At 64.9% G+C, this 22,764-nt stretch overlaps 2 protein-coding genes across 3 annotated transcripts in view; one reads left to right on the top strand and one right to left on the bottom strand.

Moving 5' to 3' along the window:
- Positions 1–609: 609 nt before the first annotated feature.
- Positions 610–8,761, top strand: FSCN1 (fascin actin-bundling protein 1). The gene is given in 7 exon segments (XM_028527290.2): positions 610–1,468; positions 1,470–1,530; positions 1,532–1,559; positions 6,954–7,110; positions 7,204–7,325; positions 7,657–7,824; positions 8,177–8,761. Coding segments are annotated over 7 exon segments (1,479 nt in total). The 5' UTR covers positions 610–728; the 3' UTR covers positions 8,380–8,761.
- A 6,689-nt stretch (positions 8,762–15,450) lies between these two features.
- Positions 15,451–22,764, bottom strand: part of RNF216 (ring finger protein 216) — a 104,626-nt gene continuing 97,312 nt past the window's right edge. For both annotated transcript variants that reach the window (XM_028527268.2, XM_028527270.2), the window contains exons 16-17: positions 16,510–16,579; positions 15,451–15,834 (exon numbers count right to left, since the gene is read on the bottom strand). In XM_028527268.2, coding sequence (XP_028383069.1) covers positions 15,515–15,834; positions 16,510–16,579 — 390 coding nt within the window. In that variant the 3' untranslated portion in view covers positions 15,451–15,514. The remainder of the gene's footprint in view (positions 15,835–16,509; positions 16,580–22,764) is intronic.

The raw sequence follows: 22,764 nt of genomic DNA, 5'->3' as shown, positions 1-22,764 counted from the left end.
GCTGGGAGGGGTCTGGGTGGCCTTCAGGGCGGCGTCCTGGGAGCGAGGCCTCCAGGAACCACGGCGCCCCTTGGGAGGGGCTCGCTGCAAGGCCTGGGTTGGGCGAGCTGGGCCTGCAGACCCCTCCCCAGCTCCAGTCCTGCCCGCCCTCCACCCCCCCCCCCCAGCCACAGGCCCCTGCAGGGGCTCCTCTCGGCCCCTTCAAGGCTCTGCTCTAAGACCGCCTCCTCCGAGCTGCCTTCGCACAGCCTCCACCCGCTACAACGTCTCTGTGAACCTCAAACCCGGCTTGTCTTTCCTCCAAGCCAAGCTTGGGGTGGGGGGCCTCCGAGGGGTCGGCCCGGGGCTCCGGGTGCGTCGTCGGGCTGCGGCCGTGGCATTGGGGTGGCGGCCGAGGTGGGAGGCTACAGAGGTCCGCCGGGCAGAAGGAGAGGAAACCGAGCCGCCGCCCGCGCCCCTCGGGGCCCCAGCGCTGCGGAGAGCGGAGAGCGCTCGCTCCGGCTCCGAGCCCCCTCCCACGCGGAGCCGCGCGGCGAGGCGGGGGCGGGGCCTGGTGGCGCTGACGTCACCCGGCCTATAAAGAGGCTGGGGGCGCCCCAGCCGGCTTTGTGGATCGCTGCGGAGGGTGCGCGCCGGCCCGCGGTCGCCGAACAAAGAAATCGCGAGCCGCCGCGGGGACCCGCCACCGACCTCCCGGGCCGCGCCGGGGCCCGCCGCCCGCCTCCACCATGACCGCCAACGGCACGACCGAGGCGGTGCAGATCCAGTTCGGCCTCATCAACTGCGGCAACAAGTACCTGACGGCCGAGGCGTTCGGGTTCAAGGTGAACGCGTCGGCCAGCAGCCTGAAGAAGAAGCAGATCTGGACGCTGGAGCAGCCGCCCGACGAAGCCGGCAGCGCAGCCGTGTGCCTGCGTAGCCACCTGGGCCGCTACCTGGCGGCGGACAAGGATGGCAACGTGACCTGCGAGCGCGAGGTGCCCGGCCCCGACTGCCGCTTCCTGATCGTGGCGCACGACGACGGCCGCTGGTCGCTGCAGTCCGAGGCGCACCGGCGCTACTTCGGCGGCACGGAGGACCGCCTGTCGTGCTTCGCGCAGACCGTGTCGCCCGCCGAGAAGTGGAGCGTGCACATCGCCATGCACCCGCAGGTCAACATCTACAGCCTGACCCGCAAGCGCTACGCGCACCTGAGCGCGAGGCCGGCGGACGAGATCGCGGTGGACCGCGACGTGCCCTGGGGCGTCGACTCGCTCATCACGCTGGCCTTCCAGGACCAGCGCTACAGCGTGCAGACCTCCGACCACCGCTTCCTGCGCCACGACGGGCGCCTGGTGGCGCGCCCCGAGCCCGCCACGGGCTACACGCTCGAATTCCGCTCCGGCAAGGTGGCCTTCCGCGACTGCGAAGGCCGCTACCTGGCACCGTCCGGGCCCAGCGGCACCCTCAAGGCGGCAAGGCCACCAAGGTGGGCAAGACGAGCTCTTCGCCCTGGAGCAGAGCTGCGCCCAGGTCGTGCTGCAGGCCGCCAAACGAGAGGAACGTGTCCACGCGCCAGGGTGAGTGGGGACGCCGCCCCCGCCTCCCCGGCCCGTGCACAAAGCGCACCCCACCCCCAGCCTTCCAGCCTCCCGCCCTTTCTCGCCCGCGGCGCCGCTGCCGTTCCCAGCGGCGCCCCCGCTGGACGCGAAGGCCGCCCCGTCCCGCCGCGGGACGTGCGCTCAGGCCCGGAGGAGGGGGCGAGGGGTGGGGCTTTGCCCACCGTTGGGCGCCGCTACAGAACCCACAGCACGCTGGGTTTGGGGGTCCTAGGCCCCGCGTACGCGCCGCCCTAGGTGCCGGTACGACCCCCTTGCCCACTCTGGGTTCTCCCCACGCTAGCGGGTCCCTCGGGTCGGCTGTTTCCTGGAAGCCCCTCCCCGTCAGCGGGCCTTTGGCTCCAGGGCGGAGGCGAGGGTCGCAACAAGTCCCGGACGCGCCCCAAACCCCAGGGGCCGCCTTTCGAAGGTGGGGGGGGAGAGCTTGATCTTTGCGGGGTGCGCTCCACCTCTCGCTGGTCAGGAATGGCCGGCCTCTGCTCCGGAGGGGCCCCGAAGTGCCTGCCCTTCCCCACGGCCCCTCCTCCCGCCTCTGCCCTCGCTCGAGGCCGCGGCCTTTTGTGAACAGGGGGGCGGGTTCCTCGACTGGGCCCTCCCTCGCCCCCTTTGTCCTGCTCGGTCTCTGCAGATGGGAAAACCAGATGCGGCGGGGAGGGTGGGGAGAGTGAATCAGATTTCCGCGGGTCCCCCTGCCGAGGACCCCCATTCACGTCGTCCCGAACCCAGCGCTTGGGTCCGGAGCCTCCTCCTCGCGCCCCGCACCGGATGACTGCCTGCCAGGCACCCCGCCCTGCGCTGGCCCGCGCGCCCCGGGGCCGGTGCGCCCTGCCCTCGGGCTTCGGAGGGCGGCCCCAGCGGGAGCCCGGATCCCTCGGGCAGCCCCCTGCCCTCGAGTGCACCCGCCCCGAGGCTCGGGCCCGGAACAATTGGCTGCAGCTCCGCGTGTCCTCTCCCGGGCCTCCCGCGGGTCTGGCCATTTCCTAGCCCGAAGTGAGCCCCCCTCTGTCCCTCCTCAGATTCTCCCCCCTGGCAGCTTCTCTTCCTTCTGGCGGCCCCGCCCCTCCTCTGGAGGAGCAGGCAGCTGGTTGCTGGCAGCCGGAGGCCCCACTGCGGGGACCTGTGGGGTCTCGCTCCCCTGGATGGGAAAGCAGACCCCTGCCTCTGGAGAGAGCTGGGTGGGAGCCACCCAGAGTGGCCCCCTCCCAATGGCCCCTCTCCCGACGGGCTCCTGTCGCAGTGGCGGTGATTTTGCGCTGGAGTTCGCTGATGGGCATGGGCTTCCTCCCCACAGACGGGAGGTTCCGGCCCAGAGGGGGGACGCCATGTGCCCAAGGTCACACCGCTGGGGAGCAGCATGCAGAACTGGGCCCTTTGAACTCCAGGGTGGGCTCTTCTCCGGGCCCCCTGGTGCCGCCCCACCTCTGGGGCCCACGTGGGCCCCCCTTCTGTTCTCACCCAGTACTGGGTGGGGCAGGGCTCCCCACCTGCTCCTCGGACATGGAGCCCCCGCCCAGTGGGACACGCTGAGGCCCGGGTGGCGAACAGGTGGGCACGTCCTAGGCCCTTCCCTGGGGGGGCTGGTCTTCTCCCCGGGACGTGGAGGTGTCCAGCCAAGGCCTGGGGTCCAGGAAGTACATCCGGGTTTCAGATGAGGTGGGGGGCGGTCCCTTCCCGAGGCAGATGCTCGGGCTGACCTGAAGGATGACTAGAAGGTCGCATGAGTCGGTGTGGACCGGCTGCGGCTTGTGCAAAGGCCCCGGGGCAGGGAGGAGCAGGCCGCCCAGAGTAAGCTCGAGGGCGTTCTTGGCGGCTGCTCCTGCGCCTGGCCGGCCGCCCACTCCTCTCGAGTAAAGCTTGCTGGGGGTTTCGTGATGTGATTCAGGCCGACGGGGCAGGAGTAGGCGGAACGGGAGCCCAGGGAGGGGTGCTGGCTCACCCGAGAGTTTAGGGGGATGTGGAGCTGGGGGAGGGGGCTCCGGGAGCTGATATTGGGGCCCCATCGGCTTCAGACCTTGGGGTCTTCACCTCATTCTCACGTTACCTGACCCGGGTCCTCCTGGTGGGACGGAGAGTGGCCAGAGGACTCCGAGTTGGCACCAGGTGGGTGTGCGTCTGCTGACTGAGGCCATTTTGGACGGGCCTGCGTGGCAGGAGGCGGCTTCCGACACACGCTGGGGAGCCAGCCGCCGGGAAACTGCAGCCAGGAAGGAGGAGCATCCTGGGCTGGGGGGGGACATGACTCATCCCCGCAGGCCTGCGTGCGTCGAGGGGCCCGGTGGGGGTGGGGTGCTCCCTGCGGAAGCTGCAGCCTGCTCTCCTGCCTCAGTTTCCCCGTCTGCACAGCGCTGGCTCCAGGGCACGTTTTCAGCCAGGCTCTGTTTGCAGGAGGGGGCCGTCAGAGCTGCCGATAGAGCCCTGGGGCGGGGGGGGGGGGCGCCTGGGAGCGGGGTCCCAGTGCCTGAGAGCCCGTGTGGGAAGCAGAGGGCACGGGCCCATCCCAGGTCCTGGGGAGAGGTGTGGCTGTGACTACAGTGAGGACGTGGCCTGGGCAGGGGTGGGGGGTGGGGGGGCCCTGAGGGGCAGCGCTTCCCCTTCCCTGGGACCCTCATCTGCCCCAGGCTCCAGCCAGACCCCAGGCAGCATTGCCCCCATTTTCCAGCGGTCCTCACAGCCTCCTGCCCCTGGCCAGCGGTGCCTGGGGCCGCCCCACTCAGGAAGGGCCCTCCCTGTCCCAGCCGCTGAGAGGCCAGCCAAGCTGGGCCCTGCGGGGTGTGCAGGAGTCCTTCCTGGGAGGCGGGGCGTTTCCGGCCCAGGCACAGGCTTCTGTGAGGGTGGGGGAGGGACGTGAAGGGGTCAGGGAGTGGTGACAGTGCCTGGCCACAGGCTTCAGACCCCTCCCTCCCCTAATACTGAATGGGAGTGGGGGGAGTCTGGGCCCTGCTAGGGCTGAGGGGGATGGAGACTACCGGGGTGCTAGGCAAGGAGGGGGTGGATGGGGACCCAGCAAACCACGATGGGGGGATGGGCCGGCGTCCCAGGTGCCTCTCTGGAGCTCTCTGGGGGAGGGGGGAGGGGCCGTGGGCTCCACTGAGCCCCGACACCTCCTGCCTCCTCAGGGCTCTTGTGGGCCCGTGACTCAGGCTTTCTGTGCTGCCGTTGAAAAGAAAAATCCCAAAGAAAACGCTGTTTCCATAGTAACCCGGCTCTAATTAGAGACTCCAAGGCCAAGAGGGGCCTTTCCTGTCTGGGCCTGGCCTTGGAGCCAGGAGGGGCCTTGCCGGGTGGTGGGGGGCAGCTCCCCTTACCCCACCCCTTCCTGTTGGGGCTGGGAGTCCTGGTGTCTCCGAGAGGCACCCCACGCCCAAACCCCTTGGCCTTGGGCAGGGTGGAGAGACGGGGTTCTTTCGCTGGGGTGGGCAGAGAGACGGGGAGGCTAGGTACAGGGAGGTGCCGACCCAAGGGCGCTGCCTGGCCCCCCGTTGGGTCCCTGGCTGGCCTGGGCCTTCCCCAGTCCTGGCAACGGCCAGGCTCCTGGGGTCTGCGCGAGGGAGCTGATGGTGGCCGCTACGTCCCCGGGCCCCTCGGAGCCTCCCTTTGTCCTCGGAGGAAGCGGATGCTCGAGATGCCCCATCACGGCCCCCGCCCACGTGCGCCCGCCCCCTTGAGCTCCGTGCTGCTGGCGAGCGCCCGGTTTCCTGCCGGGCTGGTGCGGCTGTCCTGAGATTGGACCTCCGTTCCAGGCCCCTCCCCTGCCCCCTCTGCTGTCTTTCTGAGGAGGCCCCTCTGGCGTCTCTGCTGCTGGGGCGCCCCCAGAGGGGCGTTCCCTCTTGTCTGCCTCTCTCGCTCTGCACCGGACCACCACGCACGCACCGGGCAGGTTGTGCCGCTGCCCACCACAGGGCGGGCTTTGGCGGGGCAGGGGTGTGGCTCCTGTGCAGCCATGGGGGAGGGGCAGGCCGGCCAGCGTGCTGGGGGAGTTCCGAGCAAGGAGGGGACCCCAGCCCCCAGCTCTGCTCTCCGGTGTGGCTTCAGGACAGTCCTTTCGTGGTGGTGGCTTGGTGCTCAGCGGGCCCAGCCCCTGCTGACCCTGTCCTGACTCAGTGATGCCCTGGGCCATCATGGTCCATCCAGCTCGTCGCCCCTGACATTGGGGGCGGGGCCTGGGGCTCAGGGGCGGGGCCCAGGGCCTGGTTCAGGGCTCTGGGGGACCCACAGAGGCCACAGCGGATAGTTCATTGGAGGGAGGGCTGGGTAAGGGGCTTGAGGGTGTCCACCTTCCTCCTGAGAACCACCAGGGCCCTTGCTTCCCCTGCGTGACCTTGGGCAAGGACAGTGCCTCCTTGCCTCAGTCTCTTTTCGAAGTGGGGATAAAGGTCCCCGCCCCTTGGCACTGAGGTGGGCACATGTCACTGGGTCCAGAAGGGGCTGACGCCTTTCAGGCCCTCAGAGCGGTGGCTGAGAAGTAGGATGGGTCCTAGGGCGGGTGTGCTCCCCGGCTGAAGGGACATTTGACACCACCATCACGGTCTCAACTTCCTAAAGGCATCAAGGCCCAAACAGTGGCCCTCGGGCAGGCCCCTGCCCAGCAGCCAGTGTCCTGTGCAACCGTCCTGTGGCTGTGGGTCTGAGAGCTCCGGGCGCCTTGGGGGTGTGAATTAATTGGTTCTGTTGGGTCAAGGATGCCGGGTCCAGGTTTTTGCTGGAGGCTCCACCCTCGTATGCAAAAATGATGCAGATCATATGCAAATAAAGGCCTGCGGCGCGGGGGGGAGAGGCTAGATGCCCACAGAAGCCACAGCCTCGGGGGTCCCAGGGCTGTCCAGGGTGCGGTGGCCCGGGCAGACGTGTGGCTTCGTGTGCAAGTACTTCTCCGAGTTCCCTGAACTCCCTGGGTGAACCCGCACCCTCAGGTCTCGTTCTGCAAGCCCGACACCCGTGGGGGAGCCACGCTCTGCCGGGGTCTCCATCTCTCCGTGTGGCCCTGGGCTCGGTTGTGGTTAAAGCAACTCCCTGACACCAGGGCATCTCATTTCGAAATGCTTCTGTCTGTGTCTCTGAAACAAGGAGGCTCTTTTCCTTCATAACCACAACGCGATTAACAACAATTAACCGTTAATCTCTAACCCTGGGCTGAGGGGAGATTTCCCCTCCCGGCCGGCTGCGGTGTCTCCCTGCGGCTGGGTGCTGGAAGGTGTGGGTTCCTTCATCAGAGAAAGGGACGGGGACCCCGAGGAGCCGCTTTGCTCTTGGGGTGGCCCCGCCTGGCCTGTCCCGGGGTCTGGCCTCTGCTCTGCAGGCCCGAGCCTGCTGGTGTGGGTGCCGGGGCCGGGTCCCAGCTGCGGGCTGTCCCCGCAGGTATGGACCTGTCGGCCAACCAGGACGAAGAGACCGACCAGGAGACCTTCCAGCTGGAGATCGACCGAGACACCAAGAAGTGCGCCTTCCGCACCCACACGGGCAAGTACTGGACACTGACGACCGCCGGGGGCGTGCAGTCCACCGCCTCCACCAAGTGAGTGCCCTGCGCCCGCCGGCCGCGCCCCTTCCCCCCGGGGGCGGGGCCCAAGCCCCGGGGCCGCGCCTGACTCTGTCCCACCACGCCCAGGAATGCCAGCTGCTACTTCGACATCGAGTGGCGTGATCGGCGGATCACACTGCGTGCGTCCAACGGCAAGTTCGTGACGGCCAAGAAGAACGGGCAGCTGGCCGCCTCGGTGGAGACAGCAGGTGGGCAGCCCCCCTCCATGAGACCCGCTTTCCTGCGTGGTCTAACCCTGCCGGGGCCACTCGCCGAGGCCCCCTGAGGCCCGCCCTGGGCTGGGGGTTCCCACACTGTCCCCGCCCAGTCTCAGCCCAAAGCTGGCACCCTGTGTGGCCCCAGGCCCCTGCTCGCTCGCTCGCTCTCTCTCTCTCTCTCTCTCCCCCCTGCCTCTCTCCCTCTCTCTCTCTCTCTCCCTCTCTCTCTCTCCCCCTCTTTCCCTCTCTCCCCTTCTCTCTCTCTCCCTCTGAGTCACGGTCTGGGTGTCCCAGTTCACGGCCCCTCCCCTCCCTGGGACAGGGGACACGGAGCTCTTCCTCATGAAGCTGATCAACCGCCCCATCATCGTGTTCCGCGGGGAGCACGGCTTCATCGGCTGCCGCAAGGTCACGGGCACCCTGGACGCCAACCGCTCCAGCTACGACGTCTTCCAGCTCGAGTTCAGCGACGGCGCCTACAACATCAAAGGCAGGTTCTGCTGCGCGCGGCTGCCGGGAGGGACCCCCTGCCCCGCGTGGCCCCAGCTGTGGGGCTCAGCTGGGCCTCCCTGTAACTGGGCTTCTGCCATTGCAACCCCCAGGGGGACGGGTGTCCTGAGGCCACCAGGGGCTCTGGGCTGGGAGCTGCCCCTTCCCCTCTTGTCTGTACAGGAGGGAGACTTCGCAGCCCACTCTGACCCGGCTGGAGCAGAGGGGGAGTCAGGGTCCGGAAAAGGGGACAGGGAGGTGGGACGCCCCTGCCCTCGCCCCCGCCCCCACTCCGGACACCGTGACTGCAGGGTGGGGAGCGGGGCCTGACGGGGGCTCGCCTCTCCCACCAGACTTGACCGGCAAGTACTGGACGGTGGGCAGCGACTCCTTGGTCACCAGCAGCAGCGACACCCCCGTCGACTTCTTCTTCGAGTTCTGCGACTACAACAAGGTGGCCATCAAGGTGGGCGGGCGCTACCTGAAGGGGGACCACGCGGGGGTCCTGAAGGCCTGCGCTGAGACCGTGGAGCCCGCCACGCTGTGGGAGTACTAGGCCCCGCCGCCCCTCGCGCCCCCATCCCCAGCCCGCCCCGACACCCCTCCCCCCCCCAGCTAATCCTCCTCCAGGTGGGTGCTGCCGAGGGTGGCGCGCCCCTTGCCTTTCAAACTGGAAACCCAGAGAAACCGGTGTCCCTCCCTGTCGCCCGTGTGGCCTCTCCCCGGGCGGGTCAGAGGCTGCGGCCCGGTCCTCCGGCGGGCCGCGGCCCCCCGCCCTCTCCTCTGCGGTGGTCGAGGCTGGCACGTCTTTCTTCTGACCTCAGATGACTCTGAGCCTTACTCCCCAAAGCGGCCGGCGAGCAGCGGGGGCCGGGCGCCCGGGTGTGGGGGCTGTAACTGGAATCTCCTGCTCCCCCTCCCCGGCCGAGATGCCCCAGGCCCCTCGGTGGCCCCCGTCCCGGGGCGCCAGCCCCACATGGAGAGGAAAGCTGTGCGGGCAGGGGGCCGACGCCAGAGTGTCCGGCGCCCGTCCCCTTGGCCTGGAGCAGGGCTGCTCGTCCGTCCCCTCGGGTCTGGGGCCTGACCCCTGTCTCTCGTTCCCCCTGGCCTGACTGGAAGCAGAAAATGACCAAATCAGTATTTTTTTTAAAGAAACGTTAGGAATGTTATTGTTGGAGGCGGCTCGGGCAAGCCTGGCTGTAGCCACCAGTGGCCCTCGAGGGCTCTCGGAGGACGACGGTCTCGGGACGGCCTCTCCAGGCCTGGGTGCCCTCCGCGCACTAGCGGTGGGGGGGGCCCGGAACCCAGAGCCTGCCCCCACCGGCCCCTCCCGCCCGCCCACCTCCCTGGCCCGCGACCCTGCTTGGTGGTGCTGCACCCCTCACTGCCTCAGCCGGAGCCTCAGCCGGCGCGGTCGGTGCTCCTTGTCGGACCGGACTCGGGGTTCCGGGGCGGGATGAAGCCGGGGGTCACCCTCAGCTGGGAGCCTGCGAGGAGCCACCCTGCCCCCGACCCCCGGCTCCCAGCGCCCCCTGCCTGCCCCCCCCCCCACCTTGGTTCGCCTCACCATGCATCTCACTCTGGGTGTCTTGGTCTTTTATTTTTTTGTAAGTGTCATTTGTATAACTCCAAATACCCATGATAGTAGCTTCGGACTGGAAAGAGCAAAATAAAATAACACGAATCCAGCACGGAGGACGGCCTGTGTGTGTCTTCGGGGTGAAGGCGGCAGGGAGGGCCTGGCCTGGGGCTCTGAGGGCCTCCAGGAACCGAGGAGGGGCCTTGCAAAGGTGTGGGGTCCTACGCTGTGGGGGCGGGGGGCACTGCAGCTCCGGGGGGAGGGGAGAGGGAGAGGGGAGGGGCCACCTCCAGTGTTGGGGCCTGAGCAGGTGGCACTTGGGGCGGGCCTGCGCCTGCGTGTTGAGGGGGTGGAGAGAGGTCAGGGTCAAGCCCACGGCGGACCCGGGGAGCACACCCTCCTGCTGCCAAGGCAGGAGCAGTGCAGGGGGCCTGCTAGAGGGGGCTCAGGGGACTCTGTCCCCCTCCAGCTGGGTGTCCAGAGGGCACAGGGCCTGGGAGGGGTGGGCAGGACGGCCAGGTTTGCAGTTCGGGGCGGATCCTCACATCCAAGCAGGACCCCTGGCCCCGCTCTGGGTGGGGGGGCGGGGGGCGTTTCCTTCCTGCAGACAGGAAGCAGCTGAGAGCCTGCAGCTGTGCTGTGCGGGGAACCTGGGGCCAGCAGCAGGGGCTCCAGGCAGGTCGGGGGGCTCTGAGCTGGCCCTTTGGCTCTGGTGGTCCCTCACTGGACCCCCAGCACCCCTGGGTGAGGGAGCTGGGCTCCCACTTTACAGAGGGTCAGAGTAGCGAGACAACCGTGCGGGCGGAGCAGGGTGCCGCCGGGGCGTCGGACAAGACGGTGACTGAGTCAGCCTGGGAGGCACAGTTGGGCAGGGGGCGGTGGGGGCTCCGCCAGGACCCCAGGGGTGCCCGCCCAGGAGCAGCCAGCAGAAGCACTGGTTGGCTGCTGATGACGAAACTGAGATGCCTGTGCTATGATTGGTGGTCCCTGGGGGGTAGTCTGGAGATTGACAAGGGCAGATGGGGGCCACAAAGGCATGGTGGGCACCTGGCGCTGTCCTGGCGGCCAGTGCACCGCCCGTTACAGCCAGGCTGGGAGCCAGAGGGCTCAGTGACGGGAAGGAACAGCTGCATGTGCGGAGTCCAGCTCTCGCAGACCTGGGGGCGGGGGCCGCGCGGGGAAGGGTCTGTCCAGGGAGGGGGCCCCCGGTCGGGCAGCGGTGCAACTTGCGTGGTGAGAGGCTTGAGCGAAGGTGAAAATCTGCTCACCCGGCTGTTTCGTGAAACATTGTATAATCAGAGGAGGTTGTTTCGTGAAACATTGTATAATCGGAGGAGGAAGCACACCGGGAAGAAATGTATACATTTCCAGCCCCGCCCTGGCCCAGGAGCCCGGTGGCTAGAGTGCAGCCCTGGTCAGCCAAAGCCACTGTGGGTCTGATCCCCCATCGGGGCACAGACAAGAACCGGCCAATGAATGCACAGGTAAGAAGAGCACACGGATGTTTCTCTCAGATCCGTAAGGAAAAGAAACATTGTCACTAGTTACCTTTGTGTCACAAAGCACTTTTTTCTTTATACTTTCGTGTTTTGAAGTTTTTTCTATCTTAAAACATTTATAACTGGCAAATGTGTCTATGTAAAAAGAGATACTTTTAAGGATGGAGAACAGAACGTTCGGACAGCACGACCACGCCCGCCCCTGACCTGGAGGCCGCTCTCTCTAAAGAAGGGGGTGTCGGTACAGGCGCCGCCTCCCGGAGCTCAGATGCCAGAGGAAGCGCCCTGGGCCAGCAGACAGACCTTGGGTGCAAGGCCATGGCCTCGAGGGGCAGAGCGCAGCTCCTGGTTCTCCCCTGCACCCAGGGCGGGAATCTGGGTGAAGTCCCGGTTAGCCCCGCCCCGTCCTCCACTCTGAGCCCCACCCCCACTGGACACTCTCTCGGGTCCTGAAACACAGGGGTCGCGCTCGGAGGTGTGCTCGGTGGCAGCCCTTTGCAAGCATCTGGGTCTCCCCCTTAACGGGGAATGCCTGGACGACTTGTGGCAAATCTAACAGAAGGCGTAAACGGGTCGGGTCAGCGCTGCAACAGAGCCGCAGACCCCGAGCGCACGCCGGATGGGAGAGGGGGAGCGCGGGTTGCCGGGGAAGGCGCCGCTGCGCAGGTCTTCGCGCCGCGACCTGCCGGCAGCTGTGCGAGACCCGGGGCACCTGGAGGGAGACACAGGTGCGAGCACACTAGGAAAACAGCCATCGCGCACCCACCTCTGGTGGACCTGAAAACAGAGCCTGCCTTTCGGAGTCAGAGGCAGCCAGCCTTCACTTTGACTCCGATGAGAACAGCGATTCCAGAATCACTAGCTCAGGCAGGAAGGAGCCTGGCGAGCGTTCCGGCGACGACGAGGCGACAGAAGCCAGGGGCGCTCGCGGGAAGGGGACGGCCGACACGCGCGTGGGAGAAGGCAGGCCTTTCCACCGGGGCGGTGACGCCACACAGCGACGCTACACCCGGGACTGTTGCAAACCCCCGGTCGGCGGTCGTGTCTGCCGCCTGGTTAGCTCTCTGTGCAGGCAGTTCTTCGGGCCGGACGCCGTGCCGCCCTAGGCCCCGTCCAGGGGTGGTTTTGCCCTTTTCAAAACTCCAGAGACTGGAGGCCGAGGGAGGCCGAGCAGGGCAGCCCCTCCTCCGGGGCCGCGGCCCCAGCTCAGTGTTGTCCGCGGTGGCCCCGTCTGCGTCCTTGTTCCCGTCACGGGAGCTGCAGAACCTGTGTGACCTCGCCACAAACACGCCACATATGCCCCGAGGACGGCAGCAGCGACTGGGCGACGCGGGGCGTTTTAAAGACAGCGGCCGCTCGGGAGGTGGGAGCGCAGGGTGCTTTTACCTCGGACGGACTGCAGGGCGTGGCGATGGCCCCACGCGGCACGTTTTGGACCGACCCTCTCAGCTCGCAACTGCGTGGCTGCGGGGCAGGCTGGCGGCTGGGGGCCGGGTCTGCCAGGGATGACTGCCTGCCGTCACTCGCGTGCTCGTGGCAGCTGGTGCCCCCCCTTATCACGTTGTTCAAGGGTCACGTGCACTCAGAAAAAAATTGTACTTATTTTTAGAGAGACAGGGAGGGAGGGAGACATCGATGGGGTACCTCTCCAGCGCCCCCAACTGGGAACCCGGCTTGCGACCCAGGCAGGAGCCTGGACTGGGAATCCAACCAGCGGCCCTTCGGCTTGCCAACCCAGAACCACACCAACCAGGGCAGCTGTGCTTTTTTTGGACATACCCCATCCCCCCAAAATTCACTCAAGAAAAATGAAAATAGCAGGAGAGGGACAGCTTTGTTTCATTAGAACGTTTAGCTGGGTTTGAGCCCAGGTACCGTGGCCCCCCGGGACGCCCTCCAGGACTTGGGGCCCACTGCTACAGGCGTGGGTCCTGGCACCCAGGAGGAGGTGGTGCCCTGATGGGGCCGCTGGCGGGGGCAGTGGGCAGGGAGGAGGTTGGCCCGAGGGAGGGGCCCTCGAGGGGCCGGGCGGGGCGGGGCCCGGCTCAGTTCTGAGGTCAGCGCTGCCCTCCCTCCTCCGTCCATCTCCAGGTCCCCCAGGGTGAGGTTCCTTCCATTCCAGCCCGGCCTCCAGGGAGGGGCGGGCCGAGCTGCTGCCAGCTGCTCCCCAGGGCGAACCCACTCCAGAGGCCCGGACCAGGGACTGCCCACAACTCCCCCCAAGGGTGTTCTGTGCCAAAACGCCCTGTGGGCCCAACCCGGGCCCCAGTCGGCGCCGCACGCAGGGCTGGCACAGTGGGTCGCCCACTGACACCCGCGCAGGGAGCGGGCTGCTGCCCTGGGATCGAATCCCGCTGTGCCGTCTCCGTCGAGGGATGTTCAGGTCCCGTCACCCGGGAACCGGGCCTGTCTGTGCAGCCCGCAATTTCGTGGGGGTGGCCGAGCCCGCCTGCCAGGTGGGGGAATGAAACCCGAGGGAGCGGAGAGCACAAACGTTTATTTACAAAAAGTCCAAGGTACATATCATACAGGCTTTTTACACACAGTAGTTAAAAAGAATTACTTTATGTACTTTTGCTACCAGAAAGAAAAAACTTAATCATTTCTGCTATTTTTATACAAAGTGACAGGTCATGCATTTTAAAAAAAAGTCTTACAATTGTTGGCTAAGTGCAAATACTCGACTCCTCTGTCCAGTTTTAAGGCAAGTGGAACGGGGCTGCTGCTGGCCAGCGTCCTGCTCCGGGAGGGGGCCAGGCGCCTCGGGGACTCCTGCTCCCCCGGACGGCTGACCTCTGTGGGACTGCCGCCACCGGCAACGTGCGGCTCAGTGCTGGCCGGCAGGTGGTTGTGGTCGAGTCTCGCCCCAAAGCCCGCCCCTAGCACGGCTGCTTCTGGAGGAGCCCACGGCTCGGCCCTGCCCCCACAACACGGAGGTGCCCGGCGGGTCGTGCAGGGCCGGACCCCGAGGCAGGGCCGGACCCCAAGGCAGGGCTGTCCTACGTCCATCTGGTGAGCAGGCTGCTAGGGACCAGGCGCTGGCAGAAACACCCCCCGAGCAGCCCTGAGGCCCAGAAACCGCCCGAAGTCCCCACACAGGACGAGTCCTCAGAGCGGCCTTGGGGGAACCACTATTCCGGTTCGCTGCATGCCCGTCCTAGGGGACTTCCTGGATGGCAGGGACAGGGGCGTGCCACCTGCCCGGAGCCCTCCACGGGGCCACACTACCTGGCCGTGGGGCAGAGGCAGGGTGAACTGCTCAGGACTAGGCAGCCAGGGCAAGCGGCCACCAGCGGGGCAGGACACGCCTGCGGTCACCCTCCCCACCCGGTGGAACGTTTGTGGGCGGCTGACAGCCCTCCGAGACCCTCCCCTGGGGAAACACGGGGGACGTGTCTCCAAGGTGCTTGTCACTGCTGTCGAGGCTGGCGGTGAGGAGCAGCTGGCCCCCGGGGGGACGCTGCAGGCAGTGCCAACTCAGAGCAGGCCTGCCCGCACGCCCCCCACCGCGCCCCCCGCCCCGACGACCGTGTGCCTGCCCAGGGCTCCACTGCAGGGAAGGCAGGGAGGCGCAGCTCGGCCGGTCCCCCACACTCTAATTCTCGAAACACATCTAAGAAGCTGAAGGCAGTGGGTGACCAGACAGCGACATGTGGTCCCACGAGCAGTGAGCAGGCCGGGGGTGCACGCCCCTGGCGGTGGGAGCACGGACCGTGTCAGGGACGGGCCTCGGCCCCCTGTCCTCTGTGAGGTCGTGGGTGCGCGCTGGGCTCCTGGGAACTGCGCGGACCTCAGAGCCACAGCAGCAGAAACGGGCCAACCAACCCAGGGAGACAGACAGGCGCAGTCCCAGCAGAGGCCTCCGCTCTGCAGCCCAGGGGGGCGTGACGTCCCACAAAGTGGGGGGCTGGGGGTGGGGCAAAGCCTCCGGCAAGGCCCAAACCCCAGGCTGGGGCTCAACAGGGACCCACGCAGACCACGGACTCAACCTTGAGAAAGGCGGCTGCCGGGCCTGCAGGGCACCTAGGTGGGGGGCAGCTCCTGGGATGGGGGTACCCGCCGCCTCGCCAGCCTTAGGGGAGCTGTTCGCTGCCAGGCTGGCGACAGAGGCGGCTCCTCAGTAGCTGGGCTGCCTGGGAGAGCCCCGAGGCTCGCCCGACCTGCCGGACTTGGGGGGAGCGCACTGGACTTCCCAGAGACGAGTGGCAGCCCAGCGCTCTGGAGGACCAGTGACCCCAAGGGAGCCAACAGGGAACACCTCAGACAACCCGGAACAGAGCCCACAGCCCGAGGTGGTCGCATCTGTGTGGGCTGGGAAGGCAGAGGACCCTGGACTGTCACCGAGGTGGTGTCCTGCACACGGGGACACGGCCTGCAGCCTTCCCACCCTGAGCGGTGCCCCCTGGGCCTATGGCCGCCACTCCACCCTCTGCGCGGGGCCAGCGGCTGGGCTCGGAGCAGCGGGGGGCTGCCCGGAGGCCCTTGGGCACCGGAGCGGCTGCAGCCCGGCCCTGGCGGCGCCCCCGCCTCACCGCTGTCTGCAGACGGCACCGTTCGTCACTTCAGCTTTATTAGGGGTGGGACAGCGCTCCGGTAAGGGCACGGCTCAGGCGTCAGAAGCGATGGCGCGGCTGGGGGCCAAAGTGCATGGGCAGGTTGTGCTCTAGGGGCAGGTGGACGGGGGCGAACTCGTAGTTGACCCGGATGTTGGGCAGAGGAGGCACGTAGGGTGCTGGGATGGGGCCCATGTTGAGGGGGAAGTTGTTGAAGACGGGCCGGACCGGCGGCAGGGGGAAGGGCGGGTGCACGAAGGCATAGGGGGGGATCTGCGGCTGGTGCAGGTTCTGCGGGACGGGCCTGGGCAGCGTTTCCACCTTCTGCACTTTCTCCGGGGGCTTCTCCAGGGGGGGCCCGATGCGCTTGAAGGTGTTCTCTGGGGAGGAGACGGGGTGCGTCAGAGGGGGCAGTGGCAGCTGACCGTGCCCAGGTCTGGTTCCGCCCCTGGGGCCGCGCCCTGGCGTGGGGCCGCCTGCCCGTGGGCTGGAGCCGGGAGCCAGCAGGCGGCGGCGGCGGCAAGGCCGGGAACCGTGACTGTGCACACAGGGGCGGTTCGGGCCGCAGGGAGCCCCCCTTAAAGCACAACTCCCCCACCCCCAGCTGTCACTAAGGACAAAATTGTCCTTCCATCTGACTGTGACACCCCACAGCGACCACCTGGGAAGGTCGGGGGCTGATCCGGGTCGGAACAGGCCGAGCCTCTGAGGCTCCCCCTGGGGCCGGGGCCGGGGCCGACGGCCGCCCACAGAAACGCCGCTTCGTTCGCTCGTGGCGCGGGCTGGGCCCCCTGTCCCCGGAGTCTGGTTCGGCTGCCACGGGCTCCCTCCTGCGCCGAAGCCCACCCCTTGGGGCCCTGTGGCCGTCAGGGAGACGCTGAAACCGCACGTAAGCTTTTACGGCCTCCCCACAGGGGGCAGGACCAGCTGCGTGTCTCCAGCCGCCCGAGGGGCTGCGCTCGCTGGCCGGGGAGCGCCAGGGTCCCGGGGAGAGCCAGGGTCCCAGCGGGGATGCGCCAGGCGCAGCCTGTGAAGAGGTGGGGAGGGGTACTTGCCTCCGTTCTTCCTTTTCTGTTCCTCTTCGGCCTCCTTCTGGATGTCCTCAATCAGCTTCTCGTCATCTTCCTGGAAGAACAAGATGGTAAACGAGCTGGCTCTCAGCCGGCCGCCTGCGCTGACGAACCCTGAGCTGACGGACTCTGAGCACAGAGCCCGGCCGCGTGGGGCCCAGCAGTCTTGCCGACGCGCTGGACAAACGCCCTCGGAGGCCCACGGGGCCCGAGCTGGCCTCTGGCTCCCTGACGGCGGCGGCGGGGGGCTGTGGACGCAGCAGAGCTCTGCCAGGAGTGCCCCGGGGACCGGAGCAGCGCCAGGTCTGGCCTGTCCCTGCCGACCTGCGGCTCCTGCTGACCTGCGGCTCCGACAGTCCGCCGGCACCCATGGAACTGCTCGGGTGGGAGCGGAGGGCCACGGAGGGGAGCGCAGGGGCCAGAGGGGAGCCCTGGAAATCCCTGGGCCGGAGAAGTGTGGGGCAGTCCCGCCGTGGCGCTGAGCAATGGACAGCTTGCCCGTTCACTCAGCATGCCACTGAGTCACAGCCCAGACGGCAGCCTGTGATCCCACCACAGTGCCGTGAGCCCCCGGGGCCGCTGGAGGCAGACGCCGCCGCCAGCGTGCGTCAGAGACCTGCCGTGCTGGGCTCTGCCCGCGTCTGCTGGGGAGGCCTCTGCCCGACAGGGACGCTGACGGGCGAGGAGCAGCTGGCGCCGCACAGAGGAACCGCGTTACGGGCCTAGTCTGTGCCGCGGGCAGCAGTGGGGCCCTGGCCACTTCGCTTCTATTCTCCGGGCCTCGCGCCACACGATGGTCTGGACTCAGGGGCCTCAAGGCCTCAAGGATTCTTTCCAACTCTGACACCGGGAAATCCTTATCACACACCACGTCTTCTTCTGCCTCCCCTGGCCAGGTGTTGTGGGCAAGGCACAGGGAAGAGGAGGGGTGACAAGGGCTGAGACCCCATCACGCACGTGAGAAGCTGCCCAGTGCCTGCGCACCCCGGAGAGTCACACGTCCGGGAGGGGTCCTGGCGGGGGTCCCGTCCAGCCCCCAGGCGACGCATAGAAATGCTATTAAAAAAAAATCCAAGACATGGTCACCCGGGCTCCTCGCACACACTCCACGTAGGGACGTGCTGCTCTACGGTGCACTCACGAAGCCCACGGACACGGAGGCCGCAGGAGCCGAGGGTGTGGCGGGCAGCCTGAGGGCCCTGCGTGTGTGCCCCGATAAATCCCACCCCCTGTCTAGGTGAGGAGCTGGCAAACCTCTTTAGTCTGGTGCCAGGGGCCGGCCTAGAAAGAAGGTAAACAGAACAAGAACAAGAAGGACAGTGGTCAGGATGAAAAGTGGGGGCGCGGCGGGAAGCAGGCACCCACTGCTCGGGGAGCAGGGTCGAACCGCGGCAGCACCTCAGGGTCAGACAGAGAAGTTCCGAGGAAAAGCCGCGCAGCACTCCTCGCCTTCTGGCTGAGCGCTGGCGGCGAGGAAGTGGAACAGTTGGGAGATGACCCCAGCGCTTCTCTCCGCGGCTCTTTTTAACTCCTCACCCAATGACATACTTACCCATTTTAGAGAGAGAGGGAAGGGGGGGGAGGGAGGGAGGAAAACGTCGACGGGACCGAGGAAGACAGCCTGCCGCCTCTCACAGATGGGGTCCAGGCACCGAACGCGCACCCAGGCACGGGCCCTGGCTCACCACTGACCCTGCGACTTTTCGGCTTACGGGACGACGCTCCCCTGAGCCACACCGGTCAGGACTCAGTGGCTCTTTCACGGCACAAGTGACAGGTTTCCTGGCTGGTTATTTTTAAGTTACCGCTATTAGCACATCACCTTCACCATCGCCACCACCTCGTCCCCATTTCTGCCACATCCCCGAAGTGTGCTCACCCCCAGGAGTCCCCAGAGGGAGGCTCAAGGCCTCCCAGGGCACAGAGGGCACCGTGGAAACCACCCGTTCCGGCTTCCTCTACAGCGCGGGAAACAGCGCGCCCCGAGACAGCGCGCTGCTCGACGTCACGGCTAGCCGGCGGAGGCGGCGGCCCACGCTTCAGGCCGTTCCTCAGCGCCACCCGGACAGCTTCCCCGGAGAACCCAGGCAGTGCGTGCAGACCCCCCTGCCCGCACCTGGTCGGACTGCGGAGTGTGAAGGGCGCACGCACCCTTCCTGCAGGAGGCGGCCCCGGCCCCGGCCAGGGTGACTCAGTGGGTTGGCGTTGTCCTGTGAATGGACAGGCCGCACGGTCACTCCCTGCTCAGGACGCAGGCCTGGGTTGGGGGCCAGGTCCCCTGTTGGCGGTGTTCAAGAGGCAACCGATCCACGTTTGCCTTGCCCACTGATGTTTCCCTTTCTCTATCCCCTCCCTAAATAAAGTCTTAAAAAAAAAAAAAAAAAAAAAAAAAGGAGCGCCAAGCGCCTAGTGCGCGGCAGGCCCTGCCAGGCTGGCTGCGCAGCGGACAGTAGGCAGACGGCCCCTCGCCTTCTGGAGCTTCTGGTCTTGTGTGGGGGTCAGCGTTACTGGCCGGCCCACACAGCTCTGTCCGGGTAAAGGAGACTTGGGGCTGAGAGGGGCTTCCCTTCAGGGAGCAGACTCCAGGTCCTCAGTCACACCGTGGGGAGGGCGGGCGGGCAGGGCCCTGCCTGTCATCAGCACCAAGTTTCCTGTCACAACCCCGGATGCTCCTGGTAGAAGCGCGGCACCAAGCGAGCCCCGTGTCAGCAGGCCCTCGGGTGGGTCTGAGGCCCTTGCAGACAGAGGCGGGCGTGAGCGGGGCTTCCCGACAGGGACCCGCCGGCTCCTGGAGGACAGGGCGGCGGGGCACAGCCGCTGGCAGGGGCTCTTCCTGGGGCCCCGGCCCCGCACCTTCTGGAGAGTCAGCGGAGCCTGGCCCTTCCTTCCCTGGCTCTGATCGCTCCTGATCTGGCCAGTGGACTTGAGACCATTTGTCCTCACGCCCCGCCCTCCCCCCTGTAGGCAGTGCCCTTACAGTCTGAATTCAGTCTGCATTTCAGCAGAAAATGTCAGCGCTCAGCTGTTTGAGCAGTGATTGTTACCATAAATAATGAGTAAATTGTCAGGTGCACCTAGAATATGGGTCAGGAGTTTCAGTTTTCCACTCTCTCCAGCTGGCTGGAGCCACAGCACTCACTGTGTTTGGAAACTAAGGTCTGAAACGCTGTGTAATACACGTGTTTGCGGCTGCGTTCTAGCCACGTGCGTTCGACTCTGAAGGGAAGACTTCCTGCCTCCCCTGGGGCGGGTGTACGTTCCTTCCACAAGCAGCTTCCCTTAAGCATTTTGAATTCCTCAAGAGCGAAGGCAGGTTGAACTATGCACTTCAGAAATGGTAAATTTTATATATGTTTCACCACAATTTAAAAAATTAATGTTAAAAAAAAAGAGAGAGCGAGGCCCTGGCTGGTGTGGCTCAGCGGACCGAGCACGGGCCTGTGCACCAAGGGGCCGCCGGCAGGCGGGAGGCGACCAGCCGGTGCATCTCTCCCTCCCCCATTCCCCCCCCCCCAAAGGGTGAAGGCAAGTGTGTGGCTACTTTGAGATGGAATGTGAACACTGGCCCCTGGTTTGTCTCTCCCTCCCCCACTCCCCTCCCTCCCGCCCCGAAGGGTGAAGGCAAATGTGAGGCTGTTTTGGGATGGAGTATGAACACTGGCCCCTCATCAAAACACTTCTCGGGACTTCCGGCCAAGACGCAGGTGTAGGTAGACACACTGTGCCTCCTCACACAACCAAAGAAAGGACAACAACAATTTAAATACAAAACCCACCAGAACTGACAGAAAATCGAACTGTATGGAAGTCCAACAACCAAGGAGTTAAAGAAGAAACGGCCGCCCAGACCGGGAGGAGGGGCGGAGAGGACTCCCGGCAAAGTGGCAGTGGAGGACCAGGGCGGGCAAGGCGGCGGCTGGTGGGGCGGGCGGCCCACACTCGTGCTCTGGCAGACCAGGAGGACCACCCGGGGAGCAGGACAAACCTCGAGACCCGGGGTCCCAGCTTGGGGGAAGTGACTGAAATCCGGCAGAGAACGGAGCAAGTGCCGTTGTTCCCTCTCGGACCCCTGCCCCACATACAGTGTCACACCACAGCAACTTGGGTTACCAGGCCCTGGTGAATGCCTAAGGCTCCGCCCCTTATACACAGTAGCAGGTGTGGGGAGACAAAAAAAAAACCCCCAAAAACAAAAACAAATGAAAGAATAGATCAAAGCTCCAGAAAAAATAACACTAAGCAACAAAGAGATAGCCAACCTATCAGATGCACAGTTCAAAACACTGGTAAATAGGATGCTCACAGGGTTGGTTGAATTTGGTTGCAAATTAGATGAAAAAAATGAAGGCTATGCTAAGTGAAATAAAGGAAAATGTACAGGAAACCAATAGTGATGGGAAGGAAACTGGGACTGTACTCAATGGTGTGGACCAGAAGGAAGAAACATTCAACCAAAACAGAATGAAGAAACAAGAATTAAAAAAAAAAATGAGGAGAGGCTTAGGAACCTCCAGGACAACTTTAATCGTTCCAACATCCGAAGTATAGGGGTGCCAGAAGGAGAAAAGGAAGAGCAACAAATTGAAAACTTATTTGAACAAATAATGAAGGAGAACTTCCCTAATCTGGCCAAGGAAATAGACTTCCAGGAAGTCCAGGAAGCTCAGAGAGTCTCAAAAAAGTTGGACCCAAGTAGGAACACACCAAGGCACATCATCATTACATTATTCAAGATGAAAGATAAGGAGAGAATCTTAGAGGCAGCAAGAGAAAAGCAGACAGTTACCTACAAAGGAGTTCCCATCAGACTGTCAGCTGATTTCTCCAAAGAGACTTTGCAGGCAAGAAGGGGCTGGAAAGAAGTATTCCAAGTCATGGAAGGCAAGGACCTACATCCAAGATTGCTCTACCCAGCAAAGCTTTCATTTAGAATGGAAGGGCAGGTAAAGTGCTTCCCAGATAAGGTCAAGTTAAAGGAGTTCATCATCGCCAAGCCCTTATTATATGAAATGTTAATTATCTAAGAAAAAGAGGACAAAAATATGGATGAACTCAAAGTTAACAACCACACCTAAAACAAAAACAAAAGCAAACTAAGCAAACAACTAGAACGGGAACAGAAACACAGAAATGGAGATCACATGGAGGGTTAGCAGCAGGGGAGTGGGAGGGGGAGAGAGGGGGAAAATGTACAGAGAATAAGAAGCATAGGTGATAGGGAGAAAATAGATAGGGGGAGGGTAAGAATAGTATGGGAAATGGAGAAGCCAGAGAACTTATATGTACGATCCATGGACGTGAACTAAAGGGGGAATGTGGGTGGGAGGGGGTGTGCAGGGCAGAGGAGTGGGAAGGGGGAAAATGGGACAACTGTAATAGCACAATCAATAAAATATATTAAATACAAAACCAAAACCAAAAACACTTCTTGGGTTTGGGGCTGAGGGACAGAGGGGGCTACAGAAGCTCTCCCGGGGGTGAGCCCCCTCAGGACACGTGCCGGCACCCCAGCTGTCACCGTTCACAGAGAATGAGGACACTTGTGAAAAAGGCTGGCCCTCCGCAGATCTAGGACGCACCCGGCCGCTGGAAACGGGGAACAATGGGAGGAAAGAGGATGACGTGAGGGCCCTGCAGGCCGCCCGGAGGACCAGCTGCCCTCCTGCGGGGCCGCGCCCCTCCCAGGGAGCCAGGTGTGCTGGGGGCCCCGTGCCAGCTCTTCCTCTGAGCACCTTGCACCGGGGTCATCTCCGCGACCACCCTGTGAGTCAGGGACTGTTAACCAGTCCCCACTGCACAGACGAGGAGGAAACTGGGGCCCCGGGAACCCTGCCGGCCCGCCCTACCCTCATCTCTGTCAGTGGTGGCTATTTTTAGGTCCTGCTTTGTTCTAGAAAGAGTGCATCTTAGCCTTCTTGAAACACAAGAGGGTTCTTTCTCTGTGGAATGAGCGGAACTCTGAACTCTCCTTTCTCCACTGCACACAGGACAGGGCAGAGCAAAGCAGCCCCACCCAAGGAGACAACAGCCGAGAACACAGCAGAGAAGGGGGCAGGCCCCCGGAGAGGTGCGGGAATTCTTCTCTGGGGCGGGCTCTCCTAGAAGCGCCTGTGCCACCCCTGAGATGACCCGGGCGAAGCTCTCGGACTGGCCTCCCGGGCACCTGGCCTCGGAGACGAAGCCGGCAGACTCCTCCGGCCCAGTGGGAACCAGGAGCTCAGGAGCCCGGAAACCGCAGGG

The sequence above is a fragment of the Phyllostomus discolor genome, chromosome 13 (genome assembly GCF_004126475.2).
Source record: "Phyllostomus discolor isolate MPI-MPIP mPhyDis1 chromosome 13, mPhyDis1.pri.v3, whole genome shotgun sequence".
NCBI lineage: Eukaryota > Metazoa > Chordata > Mammalia > Chiroptera > Phyllostomidae > Phyllostomus > Phyllostomus discolor.
Note: the sequence above shows the minus strand (reverse complement) of the source record. Positions and strands in the feature narration are given on the sequence as shown.